Source organism: Panthera tigris, chromosome D3 (assembly GCF_018350195.1).
Source record: "Panthera tigris isolate Pti1 chromosome D3, P.tigris_Pti1_mat1.1, whole genome shotgun sequence".
NCBI lineage: Eukaryota > Metazoa > Chordata > Mammalia > Carnivora > Felidae > Panthera > Panthera tigris.
This window is the reverse complement of record NC_056671.1, coordinates 69502682-69525293: the sequence shown is the minus strand read 5'-3', so window position 1 is coordinate 69525293 and position 22612 is coordinate 69502682. Positions and strand designations below refer to the sequence as shown.

The following is a 22612-nucleotide window of genomic DNA, read 5'->3' as shown; positions in this document are numbered from 1 at the left end:
TTTCCACATTATTTGTTAGTTTTCCAACTTTCGTCCTGTTATTAATTTCTAGTTTCATACCATTGTGGTAAGAAAAGATGCTTGATAAGATTTCAGTCTTTTTTTTTTTGTGACCTAGCATATGATATATCCTAGAGAGTATTCCATGTACGCTTGAGAAGAATGTATTCTGCTGCTGTTGGATAGACTGTTCTGTATATGTCTATGAGTTCCATTTGATCTAGAGTGTACTTAAGTCCCATGTTTCCTTATTGATTTTCTGTCTGGATGATCTATGCACTGTTGAAAGTGGAGTATTGAAGTCCTTTACTATTGCTGCATTGCTACAGTTTCTCCCTTCGAATCTGTTAATATTTGTTTAATATATTTAGGTGTTACCTGTATATATATTTATAATTGTTATATCCTTTTGATATGTAAGGACCGTCTTTGTCTTTTTTTTTTTTTTTTTTACAGCTTTTGAGTTAAAATTTGTTTTGTCTAATGGAAGTATAGCCATCTCTTCTCTTTTTGTTTCTGCTTGCATGGAATATCTTTTTCCATTCCTTCACTTTCAGCCTTTATGTGTCCTTAAAGCTGAAGTGAGTGTTTTGCAAGCAGCATATATATGGATCTTGTTTTCTTTCTGTTCAGCCACTCTGGATAGTTTCAAATTTCCTGTCTTCGAGTTCTCAGATTTTTTATTCCACTTGATCAAATCTGGTGTTGATGCCCTCTCTTGCATTTTTCATTTCATCCATTGTGTTCTTTAGCTCCAGAATTTCTGTTTGGTTCTTTTTTATGATTTCTGTCTCTGTTGAAACTCTCATTTTGTTCATGTGTTGTTTTCCTGATTTTGTTGAATTGTCTGTGTTGTCTTGTAGCTCACCGAGCTTTAAAACAATTATTTTGAATTTTTTGTCTTTAGGATTGCTTACTGGAAAATTATTGTGTTCCTTTGATGGTGTCATTTTTTCTTGTTTTTTTTTTTGTGTGTTCCTTGAAGTCTCTTGTGGCTCTTTTCACATCTTGAAAACAGTTACCTCCTCCAGTCTTTACTGGATTGCTTCAGGATAAGTATACCTTCACAGGCTGGCCCAACTAAGAATTCTGAGGCTTTCTCAGACCTTTTTACAGATGTGCCTACTCCATACTTTTTATTCTTTCTTTTGGGGGAGAGGATTCTCTCAGTCCTGCAAAGCTAGGCCGGGTGCTGAGAGACTCCTGTTTGTTTTTCCTAGTATGGCACCCCAAAATGACTAAATTTGTGCATCTTCTCCCAATCCCACAGAATTGGGCCGGCTTTCTGTACATGCCAGCTAGCCATCTGCAAAGGCCCACACTCAACATCCAGTGGAGCACAAGTAGGAAGCTGGCCACAGGGGGTATGCCATGGAGTATCCGGGGTGTTTGTGGCTCAGCTGGAGGGTCTGCAGGCAAGCTGTCCCCAGCAGTTCATGGGCAGGCTTCCTGATGGAGTCCATGTGGCAGTTAGGAGGCTCCGCATCCCATGATGATTTCCAGACCCTGGTTGCTGTGCTCCTCGCCTCTTTTAAGCCCTCAGCCGTGCACCTCAGTATTTGGGGTGAGGCAAGAAAGAAATGGGCCACTTGGGGGAAGTCACGTGCTCGCTCGTGTGTTTTCACTTTCCCCTGTAAGAGAAATCATGGACTGAGGGGTGTCTGTCTTGGCACTGAGTTCTGCTACCTTGGGGGAGAGGTGACAAGGATAAAATGAAGCTGTTCTTATTCTCTTCAATGTGTCTATTACCAGATTTTTGTCTCTAGTGGTATGCCATAACTTCTCCGCCGGACTCCTGGACTCCCACAAAGGTACTCTCAAACTACCAAAATTGATGGTTTTTAAGGGGATAACAGTAGAAAATTGCTATTCGACCACATTGCTCATGTCCACTCATGCAGGTACTGAGTTGGTGTAAGTACTGTGCTCTAACATTCTGTTCTTGTCTCCCAATTAGAATGGAAGTACCAAGTGAGATTCTGTTACTGAATTTTAGATATTAATCTCAGACATGCTATTGGCAGAAAGTTCCTGGCCCAGGAAGTCTTTGGTAGAGTTGAGTTTTCCCCCTAGTGCTGTAGTCTCTACCTGTGCAGAATGTGTGCTTGGTTCCCTGTTCTTTATTGTTTACTTGACTGGCCTCTTGGTCCTTGGAGTCTTAACCTTAACTTTTGATCCACTTCCTGACCCAGACTCACAGTGACTCTCAGTTTTCAGATCTCTGGTCTTCACTATGCGCACTCCAATCCTGTGGTTGTCTTCATCAGCCCTTTTTGTTTTGCTTTTTCCCTTTTGGGAATACCCTGAATTTATACTCTCATTTCAGACCAATACTCTAGTTACAGAGGGAAAATTTGAATGGAACTACCTGAGATGATTTATATCATGAAGAGCTTGACGAAGGCTTTTAATTTCACAAAGTGTGAGAGATTCCTTCCTTCTAAAGCAAAGGTATACTAAAAAGCCTCAATGTGTTGTATTCCTTCTTAGATCTACAACTCTTAGAGCAAGAGCACATTTACATATTTATAATTTCATTATATGTGTAATTCCTCAGTTATATTTTCAGTGGCTCTAATAATGTCTTCTAAGAGTGCGCATCAAGAATTACCATTATGTATCTCAGGATGGTGTGTTCATTTTGCCCCCTTTTTTTCATTCATGTCTCTTAATATAGTGATGATCACATGATGTGACCCGTGGAATGCCCCCAATTATCCACTTTATCAGTCTCTTAATTTTGGAGTAACTGATTAAGACTTTTATCTTCAGAAGGGATTTTTAAAGTTCAAGTATCACCTGGCAATGCTTAAAACATAGCCATTATCATTCAGTAATTAAATAATTATTTCTGGGCCCCTACTTTGTGCCAGGTTCTGGGATTGAATAATAGACTGATTGGCTTCACACAAAAACAAATGTCACTTAGGCTATCAGGTCACCAAATGTGAGTGGGACAGCTTGTGTATCATGTTACTCTGGATTCGGGAACAGAGTAATGTAACAAAGTAACAAAACGAAGTTAATGTAAACCCCGAATTAAAGTCTAGCACAATTCAGAAGGAATGTAAGAGTTCATTTTTCACAGCATGCAGAATTGGAGCCAATGAGAAATCCAAAGGTCAACAGGTGTGAGAAAACAGCAAAACCAGGCATGTAGAGAGATCAAAACATGGTTTCAGAGGCAAGGCTTTTGCCATCTCCTCTCTCTCTGCCATGAAGTTGCTGTTAATCATAGAGACTGCCCTAAATCCTCCTGGTAGAAGCCCAGAGGACAAGTAAGCTAATTCAGTGGGGAGTTCATACAGATCGCAGATACAGCTGTGCCAACAGAGTAAATTAAACTGCTCACACTGGAGGGAATGGCAAGTTCCAGGGCTTAGGGACCTGCTGGAGGAGGGTAGTGAAGAAAACCAGAGTGGTAGTAATGCATATGTCCAGAAGGGACTTGCTGCTTTCCTCATCTAGCATATAGGTAACTTGAGTTCCACAGGTATTAATTTTCTTGACTCTTCAAGCTTGTAGTAACCAAGACAGGATTAGACTTGGATTTTCTAGCCTGTGTAAAGTATACCCTCACGCCTTGTCCTTGATAGGACTTGGACACTCCTACCGGCTTCTGGAGGGGAAGATGCAGGGAGAGACAAAGGGGACACTAGCAAATGAATTTCAATGGGTCATTCATATATTTTCCACTCCTTGGTGAATGCTTCTGAACACAGTAAGGACAATGAGGTTCAAAACTGATTTGGGCCGTTAAAATACCTATCAATTTGGTAACATCTTACAGATTTCATAGACAAATCTTGTATAACTAAGTATATAGCTTCACAGAGAAGTTGTACAACTTGCTAGTTAGATAAGTTGTTATCTTGTTGAAGAAACAGTTATATCCTACAGCTTTATAATTTATCTGAAAACAAATTGTTTATAGTGCTTTTAACATAATACTGCCAACTCTTTAATACAGAGCATCAAACATAGTGTTCATTCATTATGAGAGTGAAGGGTCAGGGTTAAATTTTGACCAAGGATGCTAAATCAGGCCCCATTATTGAAAATTTAAGTGGAGCTTTAACACATATATGGAGCAAGATGAAATTACTCCCCCTCCTCCACTGCTTTCTCCTCCGCCTCCTTTTTGTATTCCATTGTATGAATATGCCACAACGTATTTGTTCATTTTCCAGACAATGGGCATTTCGGTTATTTCCAGTTTGGGACTCTTAAGAATGAAGCTGCTATGAACATGCTTGTACATGTCTTTGGTGGACATGTGCATTCACAGGGACATGTGACCCATTTGATTGGGTCATTTTTAGTGTTCTTATTCTTCCAAACAGAGACATTATTTTCAGTAATAATTAAATGAATAATAATAAGATAGCCCGTGATTTCTCTCTTTTTTTTTTTAATTTTAAATTTCAAAATAATTATACATTTACAGAGGTGCCATGTACCCTTCTCCCGGTTTCTCCCAGTGGTTATATATTACATAACTATAGCCACAATATTAGGGAAATTAACAGTGGTGCAACATGTGTGCACAGTTCTGTATCCTTTTATCACACGTGTAGGTCCATCTAACTCACCACCACAATCAAGATACAGACCTATTCCAGTGCCACAGAGATCTCCCTTGTGTGGTCACACCCACCCCTCTCACCCCCATCATTCTCGGCCTCGGGCAGCCACTAATCTCTTTTCTTTTTCCTTTCACCATTTCAAGAATGTTACATGCATGGAATCACACAATATTTGTTCTTTTGAGATTGGCTTGTTTTCATTCAACATGGTGCCTTTGTAAGGTCCATCCAAGTTGCTACACGTATCAGTGGTTTGTGCTTTGTGTTCCCTTGTACGGATATACTTAGTTTTGTGTAAACCATTCACTACTGAAGGACATTTTGATGGTTTCTACTTTTTAGCTATTATAAATGAATCTAATATGAACATTTGCATACAGATTTTTGTGTGACCATAAATTTTCATTTCTCCTGGATAGTTGTCCTGTGCTATTGCTGGATCTTTATATGTGTGTTTAGTTCTTAAAGAAACTGCCAAAGTGTTTTCCGGTGTGGTTGTACCATCTTATATTTGCACCAGTAATGTATAAAAGACCAAGTTTTTCCATGTTCTTGCCAAGATTTTTATACTGTCACTGTTAGAGGTATGCAGTGATATCTCATCATGGTCTTAATTGGCATTTCCCTAATGACTGGTGATGTTGAACAACTTTTTATGTGCTTATTTGGTATCTGTGTATCCTCTTTGGTAAATGTCTCTTCATGTCTTTGCCCATTTTCTAATTGGATTACCTATTAAGTTTTTAAAGTTTTTTATATATTCTAGATATGAGTCCTTTGCGTAGGATATGTGCTTTGGAAATATTTTTCTTCCTAGTCTGTAGTTTGTTTGTTTTTAATCCTCTTAACAGGGTCTTTCACAGAGAGAGAATTTTTAAATTTGATGCGATTCTGTTTATCAATATTTCTTTTATGGATCATGCTTTTGATGCATCATGAACTTTGTTTTTAAGTGTCCTATATTTATATACAGTTAGTGACTGGATCCCAGATTAAGGTAGGCATTTTTTGGTTTTGTTTTGTTTTGGAGTGTTTTTATTAAATGAATACACTAGGATGTATTGTCAGAACACTTGAGGCTAGTCTTGCCTCTGTTAATTACTGATAGAGGTGGCAGAATGAAGTACCAAAGAACTCAAACTCCAGGGCCAGACTGCCAGGTCTTCAGTCCCAGTTCCACCACATATGAAATGTATGAACTTATCTAAGATGTTTAATTGCTCTGTGCCTCTATTTTATCTGTAAACTGGGGACAATAATAATAATTAAATTGCAATAATGTTCATTGCAACATTGGTTGCTATGAAGATTACAAGAGTTCATACATGTCGAGGGCTTAGAATAGTGCCTGGCAAATAATAAGCACTCCGTAACTGTTGCTTATATTACAACTATTGGCTATGTGGCTTGAAAGACCATAAGGTTTCCTGAGTTTCAATTACTTTAACTCTAAAATGGGGATATTACTTGCTGCTCTAAGTTATAAGACACATGTGAGGATAAAATAAGACTTTTTTCTTAATTTTATTTTTTTAAATTTACATCCAAATTAGTTAGCATACAGTGCAACAATGATTTCAGGAGTAGATTCCTTAATGCCCCTTACCCATTTAGCCCATCCCCCCTCCCACAACCCCTCCAGTAACCCTCTGTTTGTTCTCCATATTTAGGAGTCTCTTATGTTTTGTTCCCCTCCCTGTTTTTATATTATTTTTGTTTCTCTTCCCTTATGTTTATCTGTTTTGTCTCTTAAAGTCCTCATATGAGTGAAGGCATATGATATTTGTCTTTCTCTAATTTTGCTTAGCATAATACCCTCCAGTTCCAGTCACATAGTTGCAAACGGCAAGATTTCATTCTTTTTGATTGCCGAGTAATACTCCATTGCATATGTCTACATCTTATCCATTCATCCATCGATGGACATTTGGGCTCTTTCCATACTTTGGCTATTGTTGATAGTGCTGCTATAAACATTGGGGTGCATATGTCCCTTCGAAACAGCACACCTGTATCCCTTGGATAAATGCCTAGTAGTGCAATTGCTGGGTCGCAGGGTAGTTCTGTTTTTAATTTTTTGAGGAACCTCCATATTGTTTTCCAGAGTGGCTGCACCAGCTTGCATCCCCACCAACAATGCCAAAGAGATCCTCTTTCTCCGCATCCTCACCAACATCTGTCGTTGCCTGAGTTGTTCATGTTAGCCATTCTGACAGGTGTAAGGTGGTATCTCATTGTGGTTTTGATTTGTATTTCCCTGATGATGAGTGATGTTGAGCATTTAGTCATGTGCCGGTTGGCCATCTGGATGTCTTCTTTGGAGAAGTGTCTATTCATGTCTTTTGCCCATTTCTTCACTGGATTATTTGGTTTTTAGGTGTTGAGTTTGATAAGTTATTTATAGATTTTGGATACTAACCCTTTATCTGATATGTCATTTGCAAATATCTTCTTCCATTCTGTCGATTGCCTTTTAGTTTTGCTGATTGTTTCCTTCACTGTGCAGAAGCTGTTTATTTTGATGAGGTCCCAGTAGTTCATTTTTGCTTTTGTTTCCCTTGCCTCCGGAGACGTGATGAGTAAGAAATTGCTGCTAAAATAAGACTTTACTGTGAGAGTTGCCTGGGTGGCTCAGTCAGTTAAGTGTCCTACTTCTGCTGAGGTCGTGATCTCATGGTTCATGGGTTTGAGCCCCACGTTGGGCTCTGTGCTGACAGCTCAGAGCCTAGAACCTGCTTCAGATTCTGTGTCTCCCTCTCTCTCTGCCCCTCCCCTGATTACTCTCTGTCTCTGTATCTCTCTCAAAAATAAGTAAAATTTTAAAAATGTGTTTCAATCTGGCTTTCTGTATTTAAAAAAATAAGATTTTGGGGCACCTGGGTGGCTCAGTTGGTTGGGCGGCCGACTTCGGCTCAGGTCATGATCTCGTGGTCCGTGAGTTCAAGCCCCGCGTCGGGCTCTGTGCTGACAGCTCAGAGCCTGGAGCCTGTTTCAGATTCTGTGTCTCCCTCCTTCTCTGACCCTCCCCTGTTCATGATCTCTCTCTCTCTCTCTGTCTCAAAAATAAATAAATGTTAAAAAAAAATTAAAAAAAAAAAGAAAAAAGAAAAAATTAAGATTTTACTGTGAAAGTACTATGTAAAGCACTGACAAACAAAAGGTTTTTCTCTTATCAATGATTATTATCATTAATATAGATATACTGTCTGTAGATAAAGGTGACCATCCCTGAATCAAGTGTTCTCAAGGTTAAGAGAATAGGTGAATCATTAGGATGTAGGGAAGAAATATTTGATGTGTTTTTTTTTTTTAATCTCATCTGTCCTTGGTTTTTTTACTTTTGCGTATATTGTGATATAGTAACATAGTAATAATTGCATATGATTTATAAGTAATAATCCTGTTTGTAGGTACATAGAATTTTTTTACTGAAAGGGATACATAATCAAAAAAGTTTGAAGACATATTGATCTAAAGAAATACTTGATATGGGCATCTTCATACAGTGTTAATTTGTGATTTCTTGACAGCATACATCCTCAAATGCCTTACAATGTTTTTGTACTCTGATTTTATATTAAGGGAGGGAATTACCTTAAGGAAATGATCAGAGATAAGCAGAAAGAGCTACACTTAAGAATATTCAGGGGCGCCTGGGTGGCGCAGTCGGTTAAGCGTCCGACTTCAGCCAGGTCACGATCTCGCGGTCCGTGAGTTCGAGCCCCGCGTCAGGCTCTGGGCTGATGGCTCAGAGCCTGGAGCCTGTTTCTGATTCTGTGTCTCCCTCTCTCTCTGCCCCTCCCCCGTTCATGCTCTGTCTCTCTCTGTCCCAAAAATAAATAAAAAACGTTGAAAAAAAAAATTTTTAAAAAAAGAATATTCATTATAGGGGCACCTGAGTGGCTCAGTAGGTTGAGCATCTGACTCTTGATTTCTGCTCAGGTTATTTTCTCACAGTTCATGAGATTGAACCCTGTGTTGGGATTTGCACTGACAGTGAGGGACCTGCTTGGGATTATCTCTCTCCATGTCTCTCCCCACCTCCCCAGCTTGCGTGCTCTCTCTCTCTCTGTCTTCCAAAATAAATAAATAAACCTAAAAAAAAGAATATTCATTGCAACATTATAGTAAAAGTCAGAAGTAACCAATATGTTCATCAAATAAGGCAATGTTTAAATAAGCTGATATATTATAGGCTCCAGCCTCTATTCCACAGTTTAGTAAATTATAATAAAGTTTTGAGGTTAGGAATTACTTTTAAGAAGACTTCATGAAGAAACATTCCCAATATAGCGTTAGGTGAGAAAATTAAGATATAAGGAGATACCAATATAGGTATGTAGATATGCAGAATGACCCCAATTGTAGTAAAAATGCACATACACAAGACTGGAAAGAAATATGCTAACATGCTAAAACCAGTTGGGTTTGAGTAGTGGGATTAAGCATATTGTTAGTGTCTTCACACTTTTCTGTATTTTCCAGTTTTTCTGCATGTGTTAGTTGTGTAATTGGAAAGAGGTTTTCTTTTTAAGAAAAAAAATATCATAAGTCATACTTGTTATTCTTAGGCTTCAGATTTTCATTAATTGAATAACTTTCCCGGAGTATAAGTCATAAGATTTGGAAGGACTTTAGTTAGTTGTCATGGCCAATTCTGATAGAATTTCACAAATGAATCCCAGATAGATGAGTTCGTTTTTCAATGTTAAAATGTTTTGGTTTTTTTGATAATGTAACAATTTCAGCTTCTGGAATCTCTTTCAGCTTTTCATAGAATGTAGGTAACTGCTAGTTGTCACTATTTTGCTAATAAGTACGACTGTATATATAATCAATTTAACCAAGAATTATTTATTGGACATTGGGTAGGTAGTATGGGGCATATATTCCTGAAATGTATTCCTGAGTCCCAGCCCTCACAGAGATTCCCCTTTAGTTAGGGAAATGGGTCTAGTCTTTATTAAATGTTGAATGATACTCGACAGGGTCAATTTCTGTGGTATTGACCACTCTTGTAATTTTAGATATCATTCTTTCTTTCAGCCTTAGCAACTAAAATTCTTCAAAGTTCTTTACTGAGCCCATTCTCAAATTTTAGCTTCTTGATGTTGAATTTGATGAAATCAGGAAGACTTGATGTTTATAAACATTGCCTTGAATCAGAGGTTCTCAAACTTGGTTGTATGCCAGAAGTTCCTGAGGAGCTCTGAAAAAATATAGATGCCTGGGTGCTACCCCCAGATATTCTGATTTAACTAATCTTTGAGTAGCAGGGGGAAGAAGTGGAGAGTAGAACTTTAAAGATACCTCTATGTAATTCTAAAGTGTAGGCAGTATTGAGTATCGCAGCCCTTAAATTAAAAATGGGCTCAATGAAGAACTTTTGAAGAAGTTTGAATTACCAAGAGTGAAAGAAAGGATGAGGTCTAAACACTTACTGAAAGAGCATTTCTTCTGGAATGGTGACAGAAGCCTGGGTATGAAAAGGCAGCATTTGGGCTATTTTCCCAGCTCTGGCAGAACCCCCTTCAGTGACATGTATCCTGCCAGGAAGCCAGGGGCATTGGGCCAACTTCACCATGACATGCTGACCCTTAGCTCTTTCTATGGCATGCAGGGTCTCTTCCTACCAAAACCTTAATCTATTTGTAACAGTGCAGGGATCCTTGCCTCGTCTGTTTCCTCTACAGTAGTAATAATAGTTACCATTTATTTAGCTTCTATTATTTACCAGATATTTTCATCCATTTTCTCTGATCCTTACCAGAACCTTGAAAAAGAGTTGTTTTACAGATAAAGAAACAGGCTCAGAGAGGTCTAGTTTTTGATTCAAGGTCACACAGAAATGTCAGCTCTCAGATTCAAAGCCTGCTCAGCCTGACTCCAATGCCTGTGTTTTGTCTATGACATCATGGTGCCTACGTCCCTGCTGCCCCTCACATGTCTCCTCGGCTCTGGTAGCCTACGTCTAGGTCTTTCATTTTTCTTACTCCAGTGTCTGTGCAGATGTGTGCCTAAATAGAGCCGTGTCTCATGGAAGGCTAACTTTTGCCTTTTTAAAATTCTCCTTTCAGGGAATGCTGCGAGGAACTCCGTGTTCACTTGTTTTGTGTCCATCAGAAGAAGGTGTGCGAGGAGCGGAAAGCACAGATAGCTTTTAATGAGGAACTGAAAAGACAGAAACTGGTGGAAGAGCAAATGTTCTCAAAGCTCTGGGAGGAAGACCGGTTAGCCAAAGAGAAGCGAGAAGCCCAAGAGGCAAGGAGGCAGAAAGAGCTGGTGGAGAACACACGCCTGGGGCTGAATGCCCAGATCACCAGCATCAAGGCGCAAAGGCGGGCCGCGCAGCAGCTGAAGGAAGAGGAGGCGCGCTTTGTGGTGGGCCTTTTACAGTGCTTGTCACAGGATGATCTGCTCAGTGGGTGTAGGACATGGTTACATGCGGTTTGCCCAATGGCCTGGCTGCTTCACAGGGGCAGCAGACCATGGTTAGAGTCTGGGATTCCAAGGCCCAGTTAACAGTGCTGTCCCATTGCATAGGGCAAGTGACTTCACTAGTGTGACTTGGGTTCTTTATCTAAAAAATGAGTCAGGAGCACGTGGGTGGCTCAGTTGGTTAAGTGTCCAACTTCAGCTCAGATCATGATCTCATGGTTCATGAGTTCGAGCCCTGCATGGGGCTTGCTGCTGTCAGTGTAGAGCCTGCTTCTGATCCTCTGTCCTTTTCTCTCTGCCCCTTCCCTGCTAGTATACACATCTCTCTCAAATATAAACATTAAAAAATTAAAAATTAAAAAATTAAAAATGAGGCAAAAGACACTTGTCTTTGTTGTGAGGGTGAAATGTGAGAATCATGGGCAGTTCCGTAGAGGGTAAGTGGCAGTTTGGCAACATTCCCCCATTCTTTGATATGGATAACTCCATAGGACTTCCATGACCTAGGTAAAGCATTATACAACAGCTACAGAGGCTCCCTTCACCCCAGTCACCAAAATCAATAATTTCAGGTCACTGCCCCTACTATATAGAAACTAGAGGGGCGCCTGGGTGGCTCAATCAGTTGAGTGTCATACTTCGGCTCAGGTCATGATCTCATGGTCCATGAGTTTAGGCCCTGCGTGGGGCTCTGTGCTGACATCTCAGAGCCTGGAGCCTGCTTTGGATTCTGTATCTCCCTCTCTCTCTGCCCCTCCCGTGCTCATGTTCTGTCTGTCTCTCTCTCTCTCAAAAAGAAAAAAAAAAAGAGAAAGGTGCCACTGGAAATGTATGAAAGCATTAAAAAAAGTAGCAATTTTATACGTATATAGAGCTTCTAGCAACTGATACTTTAATACCACCAAATTTAGGAAGAAGGTATATTTTCCTGGGAAATCCCAAGTTCTAAGATTTGGAACCATAGTAAATGTTAAAGGTAAGCTTTTTCAGAGACCCTGAAAACCTTCCCTGGGTTTGAAACTGTTTTCTCTTAGAGAGTTTAGTGGAAGATGCCTAAATATTTTAGCTTCTCTAAGAAAATTGAAACTGCTTCTGTTCTGAGATATCAACACATTAGGTATAGAAGGAGGTGTCTCAACATAATGACAATATATGACAAGCCCATAGCTAACATCATACTCAATGGTAAAAGGTGTCATTGAGGTGTCTCAACATAATGACAATATATGACAAGCCCATAGCTAACATCATACTCAATGGTAAAAGGTTTTAAGCTTTTTCTATAAAATCAGAAAAAAAAACAAGGGTACCCATTGTCACCACTCCTGTGCAACATAGTACTGGAAGTCCTTAACAGAGCACTTAGGTAAGGAAGAGAATAAAAGTCATCAGAATTGGAAAGGAAGAAGTAAAATGGTCTCTATTGCAGATGGTAATATTTTATATAGAGAAAATTCTAAAGATTGTACCCCAAAACCATTAGATCTAATCAACAAATTCAGTAAAATTGCAGGATAAAAAATAAACATGCACAAAAAGTGCATTTGAAAGAACAAAACGGGAAATTAATATTGGTATCATACTTTCAATTAAAGTTATTCTTTATTTAAATATAGTAAAACCTTTGGATTTCACCAGTTTCTACATGCACTCTTGGGGGGAAGGGATATGGTTCTATGAAATTTTATCACATGTATAGATTTTGTAAGTACTACCAAAATCAAGATACAGAACTGTTCCACCATTCAAAGAAACTCTTTTATTTTTTTTTAAGTTTTATTCATTTATTTTGAGAGAGAGCGTGTGTACAGGTCGGGGGAAGAGCAGAGAGAGAGGGAAAGAGTTGGGGAGGGGGAAAGAGAGAGGGAGAGAATCCCAAGAAGGTTCCTGGCTGTCAGCACAGAGCCCAATGCAGGGTTCAAACTCACAAACCTCAAGATCGTGACCTGAGCGAAAATCAAGAGTTGGATGCTTCACCAACTGAGCCACCCAGGTCCCCCTCAAAGAAACTCCTTTAAAGTTACTCCTGTATAGTCATAACCTCCCTCAATCCTAACTCCTGGCAGCCACTGATATATTCTTTATCATTATCATTTTGTAATTTCGAGAATGTTATATAAATTTCACCCCTTTTAATGTTTTATTGTAAACATTTTCAAATGCACAGAAGAGTACAATGAATCCCTCCTCTACCCATCTCCCTGTTTTAGCAGCTGTGTAATTTTGCCACATTGGTTTCTTCTACCTGCCCCCAACCCCACTCCATTTTTACGTTTTAAAACATAAATACCAGGAGGGTCATTTCCCCCTTAAATACATGTCAAGTGTGCATCTCAACAAAGGACATTTCCTGACATGTGCCAATATCAGACCTAAAAAAGCTAACTGTGACTCCTTTTTATCATCTAAAATCAGCATCGAATTTCCATCATAGCCTAAATTATTTGATATTTAGAGAAGAATCCAAACATGGGTCTTATAGTCTCTTTAGAGGGAGTGACTGTTTCTTATTCAAGCCAGGGTGCATTTGAGATGGGAAGGATGCAATAAATTCATTACATCAGCACAATAGGTGTGTCATCAGAACCACCCCAGGGAAACCAAGACGTGGCCAACTGCTTTTAGATCTCTTAGTCTTGAACAGGTCTCTGCTGTCCCATCCCATCTCCCCCATGTCTCAGAGTCTGGGTTTGGCTGATTGCTTCCTCCTGGTGTAGTCAGACTTACTGTTAAAAAAAAGTGTGTCCGGCTATTGCATTGGCTTTCATGTTTGATAGCCATTACTTTTCCTTAGGTGCTGCAGCTCGGTTTCCTATTTTCGTTTGAACCTCACAATTCAGGATTTACTGTTCATGGCATTACTGGGAAAGTCTAGCCTATAACTCTCTCTCTCACAAACCAGGGATCATGGCGATCATGGCTGTTGTGAGTCTCGGTCAAATCACATTGGGAATGCACACCATCCTCACTATTGCCACGTCGTCTCTTGTCCCAGCTGGGCAAGTACTTATCTATCCCTCTAGGACGGCTCAGCTGCCTCTGGCAGGAGGGCTAATGCTTCAGTTTTTACCACACCCAAGCATTTTACCAAACCCACAATGCCCGACAGCATTGGTGCCCCAGTTGAAACTGCTTGATTGGCCAGGCAATTAAGCCCAGAGGGTTAGAAAGAGAAGAAAATAAGAGGAAGGGGGGAATACTTTTAAAGGAGTATTTGTTATTGGTAATTTTGCATATGTTTAATTTTGTATAGGCAGCTGATGTGCACATTTCCATTTTTGAGCTCCTATTGCTGCATAATAATAGATCCATATCCAGAAGTTGCAGGTGTATATAGAAAAGTCTGGAAAGCCAATGCACTGAAATGTTGAGTGTGGTAGTGTGGGAGGGATACAAGGTTAAAAGTGATTTCTCTTTATATTTTTCTGCATTTTAAACTGTAAAACCATTTATTATTTTATAATCACAGCACAAAGCCTTCTTGCTGACTCAGCAATGAAAAGGCAAGTTTTCTATCCTACAGTCCCTCTAAATTCCAAGAAATCCTTGATTTTCATCTTTTAAGTGAAATGCTTGCACTTATTTGTTTTGTCCAACTGTACTGATACATTGTCTTCATTATTGTTTTACCTTAGGAAAATGACAAAGCACAAGTGAAACTTGAGAATGAACAGGATAAGCTAAAGAAACGAAAGACAAAACAGGAACTTAGGGCTGCTTTGCAAAAAGCGCTCCTAGAGAAGACAGAGCATACTCAGCAGGAATACAGAGAAGAGCAGGACTTGAACATGAAACTTGTGCAAAGGGCCCTTCAAAACTTACAGGAAGAGGCTGATAAAAAGAAGCAAAAAAAGGTAAGATATTTATTCAGTGCCTACTATGTGCTAGATGAGATTCCTTGCTGAGCTTTTAGTCTTACAGGAGCCAGCCACATGTAGAATGAACCATACCCATGCTACTCTTATTATTTTTTTTTAATTTTTTTTTTTTTTAGAGATAGAGAGCACGCATGTGTTGGGGAGGGGCAGAGAGAGAGGGAGACACAGAATCTGAAGCAGGCTCCGGGCTCTGAGCTGTCAGCACAGAGCCCGACGTAGGGCTCAAATTCACGAGCCGTGAGATCATGGCCTGAGCTGAAGTCAGATGCTCAACCAACTGAGCCACCCATGCACCACCCATGTTACTTTTGAGTGTGGTTCACAAACCAACAGCATCAGCATCATCTGAGAGGATGTTAGAAAGAGAAATTCATAGGCTCCAGAATTAGGATCTCCGAATTGAAATCTTGGCAGGGGCAAGAAATCTGTTTTAACAAGCTCTGCCAGGGGATTCTGATGCTCACTGAATTTAGAGAACTCCTATAACGTGGTGTTGGGACTGTCATAGCAGGATGGGAGTGAAGGAAATGAGTGACTAAGTATGCTGGGAAGCTAGGGAGGACATCAATGAGAAAGTGGTATTCAAGGGACCTCAAAAGATAGGTAAAGTTTTGTCAAGCAGAGAGCAAGAGAAAAGCATTCCAGTATTCAGTATTCAGCTGTGTGTTTCTTTAAAACTTGTATTTTTTTTTCTTTTTTTTATTTTTTAATATGTGAAATTTACTGTCAAATTGGTTTCCATACAACACCCAGTGCTCATCCCAAAAGGTGCCCTCCTCAATACCCATCACCCATCCTGCCCTCCCTCCCACCCCCCATCAACCCTCAGTTTGTTCTCAGTTTCTTTAAAACTTGTATTGAACTCTTGAGTGTGTTGTGCTTTTCCTATAAGTACTATTTTTTGTTCCTTTTTAAAAATTTTATATTTCAGAGCGGTTTTAGATTCAGAGCAAAATTGAGCAGAAGATATAGAAATTTCCCACGTACTCCCTCCTCCCACACATGTACAGTCTCTCCCATATCAATATACCCCAACCAGAGTGGTATATTTGTTATCATCGATGAACCTATATCGACACGTCATTGTCCCCCAAAGCCCATAGTTTACATTAAGGTTTACTCTTGTGTTGTACATTCTGTGAGTGTGAACAAATATAAAATGTCACGTATCTACCACGAAAGTATCATACAGACTAATTTCACTAGCCTTAAAATCCTCTGTGCTCCCCTGTTCATTCCTCTTCCGACTCCAAACCCTTGGAAACCACTGATCTTTTTACGATCTCCACAGTTTTGCCTTTTCCAGAATGTCATAAAGTTGGAATCACATAGTACGTTGCCTTTTTAGATTTGCTTATTTCACCAAGTAATAGGCATTTAAGTTTCCCCTATATCTTTTCATGGCTCGATAGCTCATTTCCTTTTAACTCTGAATAACATAACATTGTGTGGTTGCACCAGTTTATCCAGCTATGTACTGAAGTATATCCTTGGTTGCTTCCAAGTTTTACTGATTGTGACTAAAGCTGCTGTACATGTTTATGTGCAGGTTTTTGTATGGCTGTAAGTTTTCAACTCATTTGGGTAAATACCAAGGAGCGTAGTCGCTGGGTCATATGGTAGGAGTATGTTTAGTTTTGTAAGAAACTGCCAAATTGTCTTCCAAAGTGGCTGTGCCATTTTGCATGCCCACGTTGTTCAGGGTCAACTATACACACTAGAGGCCTGGCTCAGGGCGGAACTGCAAGTATGGGCTCTACTGCTAGTTGAGGCAGATCTCAGTGAGCTCCACTGGGTCAGTAGGGGTGCACCTTGCAAAGGAATGTGGGGTGTCCTCCACTGAGCTTAGAATCACTGTAACTTGGGCTTGGGCTTCTGTGTCTAATAGAGCCAGGAGTGTCTGGTTATTGCATTTGTCCCAGTGGACCACCAGAGTTGTAAATGGGCGATTGTGTAGGCAGCAGTCGCTGCCAAGTCCCTAGCGTAATTCTCTGGGAAACTGCCAAGGCTGCAGGTCAGGGGAGTTGTTTGGGAAAGAGAGAGCCTTGGGACTCTCTGAAGGCCTTTGAGCCATTAGGATTGGGCTCTGTAGTGAGATAGTCACTTGTTTTAAAGACAGGAGCTTACTTCATGGTTGTCCCAATATAAGATCATTGGGCACCCCCAATTGGGGGAGCTGCCAGTAGAAGGCCTCCTGCTATTTGAAATGTCCCAGACATTGCTTCCTGACAGCTTTGGCATGGGAGCTCCAGGCCCAGGAGGTGTGACGTGGGTTGCAGAGCCTGGCACCTGAAGGCTGGCTTGGGGGCTGTGGGCTGCCTTGGTACTGTAAAATCTGGTAGTCTGGGTAAGTGTCTCTTTCACAGTGTGGCTATCAAGTCTACTCCTTCCAGTGACTCCTGAATAGTATGGGAGGTCCCTACAAAGTGGAGGAACATGGCCTTGTAATTTTGGAGGAGGGTTCCCTATAAAAAGAATTCTCTGGATTTGGGGAGAATTGGGACCTCTTCAAGATTGGAGATGAAATCTGGGTCATCTGGTTGCTATATTCAGAGAAGAGATAGACCCATTGGACCATACCAGTCTTACCAAGGAGTCAGGCCCCATCTAGTGTGTTCCACTGGCTTTGAGCCTTTGTGGTAATAAGTATAATAGAAGGGTGAGGTCAGCTCCACACCATAAAAATCCAAGCAAGCAATGGAAGGGATTCTCCCTCGATCTTTAGAGCTGGTGCCTTAGAGTTTGGACTGCCTCGCCATTGGAATCCTTGATTATGGTGTTTCCCTTTCCCAGGTGGAAGGCTAGAGGGGCCCTGCATTTGGGTATTTCCCTTCTCCCAGGTCGGTTAACTGGGATAAAACCCCAGCAGTTTAGGCTCTGGTTAAATAGTTTCTCCTGAGAACAACCTGAGAATAGAATGCTCTGGTGTATTTCAAAATGATTCCTTTTCTCCTCCCTCTGCGAGAAACATGAGAGGATTTTTCTCTGATTTTCACTATGAGAACCTGGTAGAACTTCAGGAGGTAAAACTCAAGAAAGTGTGGTCTCCCACACTCCTCAATGACTGGGCCCCCTTAGAGTTTTTAACTCTTAGAGGTGTCCACACTAAGCCTCCAGAAATTCATCAATTACAGGTTTTCCTACCCGAGCACTGGTTCCCACAGATTTCTGCTCAGGGGTTTCCACTGTGGTAAGTTGTGATTCTTTGTATTTACCTGTATGTTTCTCTAATTTGGGGCAATGGTTTGCCCTGTGACCTTGCTTCTCTTATGGATCTAAGGTTAGTTCTTGATTTTTTTAAGTTTGTAAGCTTTTTCCTTGATGTTAGGATGACAGAGTTGCAACTTCTAAGCTCCTGACATGCCAGACTGGAAACCAGAAGTCTGCTACTATTTCTTAAATTATACTTTTTTATTTGGGGATAATTTTAGATTCACATGCAGTTGAAAGAAATAAACAGAGAGATGCTATGTACCCTTTATTTAGTTTCTCTCAATGATGCCTTGAAAACCTGTAGTCTATTATCACAGTCAGGATACTGACACTGAACTGTCAAGATACAGAACATCCCCATCACCACAAGGATTCTTCATGTTTCCCTTTTATCTGTTCTCCATTTCCCTAATTTTGTCATTTCAAGAGTGTTATGTAAATGGAATCGTATAGTGTGTGACATCTTAGGATTGACATTTTCCTTCAGCGTAACTCTGGAGATTCATCCAGGTTTTTGCATGTATCAGTAGTGTGTTTATTTTTATTGTTGAGGAGTATTCATGCTATGACTGCACCACAGTCTGTTTTTACCATTTACCTGTTAAAGGTCATCTGAGTTGTTTCCAGCTTATGGCTATTATGAGTAAAGCTCCTGTAGTCATTCATGTACAGGTTTTTTATGTGAGCACAAATTTTTGTTTCTCTGGGAAAATGCCCTGAAGGGCAATTGTAATTGCACGTTCGGTTTTTTAAGAAACTGCCAAACTGTTTTTCAGAGTAGCTTTACCATCCCACCAATAATGTACATTCCTACTAACAATGAATGAATAATCCAGTCTCTCTACATCCTTGCCAACATTTGATGGTGTTATTGGTTTTTTACTTTAGCCATACTGATAGATGTATAGTGATATCTCATTGTTTTTACATTTTATAGTTCCATAATAACTATGATGTCAATCAACTTTTCACATGCTCATTTGCTATCTGTATTTCCTCTTCAGTGAAATGTTTTCTCATAATTCTTGCCCATTTTCTAATTGGATTGTTTGATTTCTTTTTTTTTTCTCTTGAGTTTTTGTTCTCCATTTGATCTCCATAGATGATTTTATTTTGTTTTTTAATAGCTTCATTAAGGTAAGCCATATAACATACGATTTGCCCATTTAAAACATACATTTTAGTGGTTTTTGGTATATTCACAGATATGTACAACCATTCCCACAGTCAATTTTAGAACTTTTTTATTGTCTTACTATTCCCTCTTCCCCACCCCCTACCCCCATTCCTAAGCAACTACTAATATATTTTCTGTCTCTATAGATTTGCTATTCTGGACTTTAATATGAATACAATTATATATTCTGTGACTTTTTGACTGGCATCTTTCATTTAGCACAATGTTTCAAGGTTTATCCATGTTGTAACACGTATGAGTACTTCATTCTTTTATGCGGCTGAATAGTACTCCATTGTATGGATATACCACATTTCCTTTATCCATTTGTCAGTCTATGGACATTTGATTTGTTTGCATTTTTGGGCTATTATGAATAATGCTACTGTAATCTTTTGTAAATTTTTGTTTGGACATAGGTTTTTTTAATCTTTTTTCCCCCCTCTTAGGTATATACCCAGGAGTGGAATTAATGAGTCCTAGGGTAACTTTATGTTTAAGTTTCTGAGTACTTGCCAAATTGTTTTCCAAAGTGGCTTTACCATTTTTTGTTCTCACTAGCAGTGTGAGAAGGTTTTGATTTCTCCACATGCTTGTTAACATTTGTTATTGTTTGTCTTTTTTTATTTTAACCATCCTAGTGTGTCTAAAGTGATCTGTTTTGTGGCTTTGAGGTGCATTTCTCTAATGACTAATGATGTTCAGCCTCTTTTTCTGTGCCTATTGACCATTTGTATATCTTTCTAGAGAAATCTATTTGAATCCATTTGAAATTTCAAGAAAACAATTCCAGTCATTTCCCCAATTTTTAATTGGGTTATTTGTCTTTATTATTGAGTTGTTATAGTTCTTTATATGTTCTAGATACAAGTCCCTTACACATAAATTGTGTGTGTATGTATATATATATATATATATATATATATACATACACACACACATATATATACACACACATATATATACACACACATATATATATACAACCCACAGAATAAAATATATATATATAAATATATACAATATATATATTTTTTTTATTCTGTGGGTTGTAGTTTCACTTTCAAGGGATGGTATCCCTTGAAGTCCCAAGTCCCATTCATCTATATTTTGTTTTGTTGCATGTGCTTTTGGTGCCCTATCTAAAAATCTGTTCCTAAACCAAGGTCAAGAAGATAGTGGTCCTATGTTTTCTTCTTAGAGTTTTATAGGTTTAGCTCTCACATTTAGGCCTTTGATCCATTTTGAGTTAAATTTTGTATATGGTGTGAGGTAGGGGTCCAACGTCATTCCTTTGCATGTAGATATCCAATTGTTCTAGCACCATTTGTTGAAGAGACTATTCTTCCCCTATCAAACTGTCTTGGTACACTTGTCAAAATCAATTGGCAGTGAATGTGAGGGTTTATCTCTGAACTCTCAGTTCTATTTGATTAATCTACATGTCCATCCTTAGGCCAGTGTCACATATCTATTTGTCTTGATCACTGTAGCTTTTGTGGTAAGTTTGAGATCAGCAAATGTGAATCCTCCACCTTTGTTCCTTTTCAAATTGTTTTGGCTTTTCTGGCTCTCTTGCATTTTCATATGAATTTAGAAGCAACTTGTTGATTTCTGCATAGAAGCTATTTGGGATTTTGATAGGGATTATTTTGAATCTGTAGACCAAATGTAGACTATTGCCATTTTAATAATATTGCCTTCTGATCCATGAATGTAGGATGTCTTTCCACTTATTATTTCAATTTCTTAGTTTTCAGAGTATACGTTTTGCACTTCTTTTGTTAAATTTATTCCCACATATGAGACTGTGAATGCAAACCATTCTGAGGGTACAGTTCAGACCTTGCTAGCCCCTCCTCAGATCTATGATATTCTCAAAAGAGATCAGACCAGAGACTAGATAGAACAGCACAAATATAATACCATGAACAACAGAGAAGCCAACTAAAATGCCAGCATAATAAAGCCCAGTTTGAAGCCTTAGCTGCACATTAAAATCACTTGGGGAACTTTGTTCATTAGACAAGAATCTCTCAGGGTGAGATTCAGTCCTTCGTACTTTTTTAAGCTCCCAGCTGATTCCACAGTATATCTAAGGCTGAGAATGTCTGTCTCAAAGCATCAAGTGACTCGGCTTCTAGTCAGAGACTGTGCCATCATAGTAGTAATGACTTACTTTGTTTATCAGGTTACAATTTCATAATCTACATAAATGAAAAGCTGTATAATTGAAAATTATCTGGGAACTGCTTTGAAAAATACTTTGGGAATGTGTTTGAAGTAACTTGTTTAAAAATGTATTATAAAGCACAGGTATAAAGAATAGTACAATAAAACCCTCCTGTGTCCTTTACTTAACTTCAATAACCACCAACTACTGGCCATTCTGTATTTCATCTGTGCCCCACCCATTCCCTACCACCATCCCTGGATATTTCGAAATGAACCCTAGACATAATATTTCATCTGTAAATGTGTCAGTATGTAGTTCTAAAAGGTTGGGATTGTAGCTTTAAAATATTGTTTTAAAACTTAATTTTCCATACCATATCACATCTACATGTTTGACAACATGAGGTAATCTTTCTGTTGTGTAGGAAGAGATGGCAAGAGAACAGGAAATATATCGTCGATATGTGGCACAGAGGCGTGAGGAGGAAAGAGCTCAGGAGAAAGAATTGGACAGAATATTAGAGGCAGAGAAGGAAAAGAAGTTGGCTGAGAAGGACAAGGAGCTGAGACTTGAAAAGGAGGCAAGGAGACAACTTGTGAATGAGGTCATGTGTACAAGAAAACTTCAAGTTCAAGAAAAATGTAAGGAAATGAACTATAATAATAATATAGTGGGGCCTTAATTCAACTTAAACAGCAACCAAAAAATTTATTAAGTAGGTATTATACGTAAAATGATATGAGGATTAAGGCAAGACCCCTGCCTTGGAGAACTTATCTAATTTAGTACATGGAGTATAAACATACAAAGAGTTTTATATCCTAGCAGATTCTAAGTAGTCATGTGGGAGATGTTTCAAGGTTAAAGGAACAGTATGTCTATTGAATGGTCTGTGTGCCTTAGTGATTATAAAGGAGAATGAGGAGGTAGGGCACAGCACGCATACATACCCCTCCTCCCTTTTATCTGTCCTTCTTTTCTTTCTGCAGGTGTCTCTGTACCTTCATACCTGAATACCTTTACTTGGGTAGTCTTCCCTGTCTATGATGTTTCTGATCTTGAGAAATCCTGGAGATCCTTCAAGACCAGCTCAAATGTCTCATTCCTCAAATATGTCCCCTTATTCATAATAAATCCTCTTTCT

At 39.2% G+C, this 22612-nt stretch overlaps 1 protein-coding gene across 1 annotated transcript in view; it reads left to right on the top strand.

Moving 5' to 3' along the window:
* Positions 1-22612, top strand: part of CFAP53 (cilia and flagella associated protein 53) — a 36955-nt gene that overhangs the window by 9647 nt on the left and 4696 nt on the right. The window contains exons 4-6 of the mRNA XM_042963187.1: positions 10664-10967; positions 14660-14878; positions 21893-22109. Coding sequence (XP_042819121.1) covers positions 10664-10967; positions 14660-14878; positions 21893-22109 — 740 coding nt within the window. The remainder of the gene's footprint in view (positions 1-10663; positions 10968-14659; positions 14879-21892; positions 22110-22612) is intronic.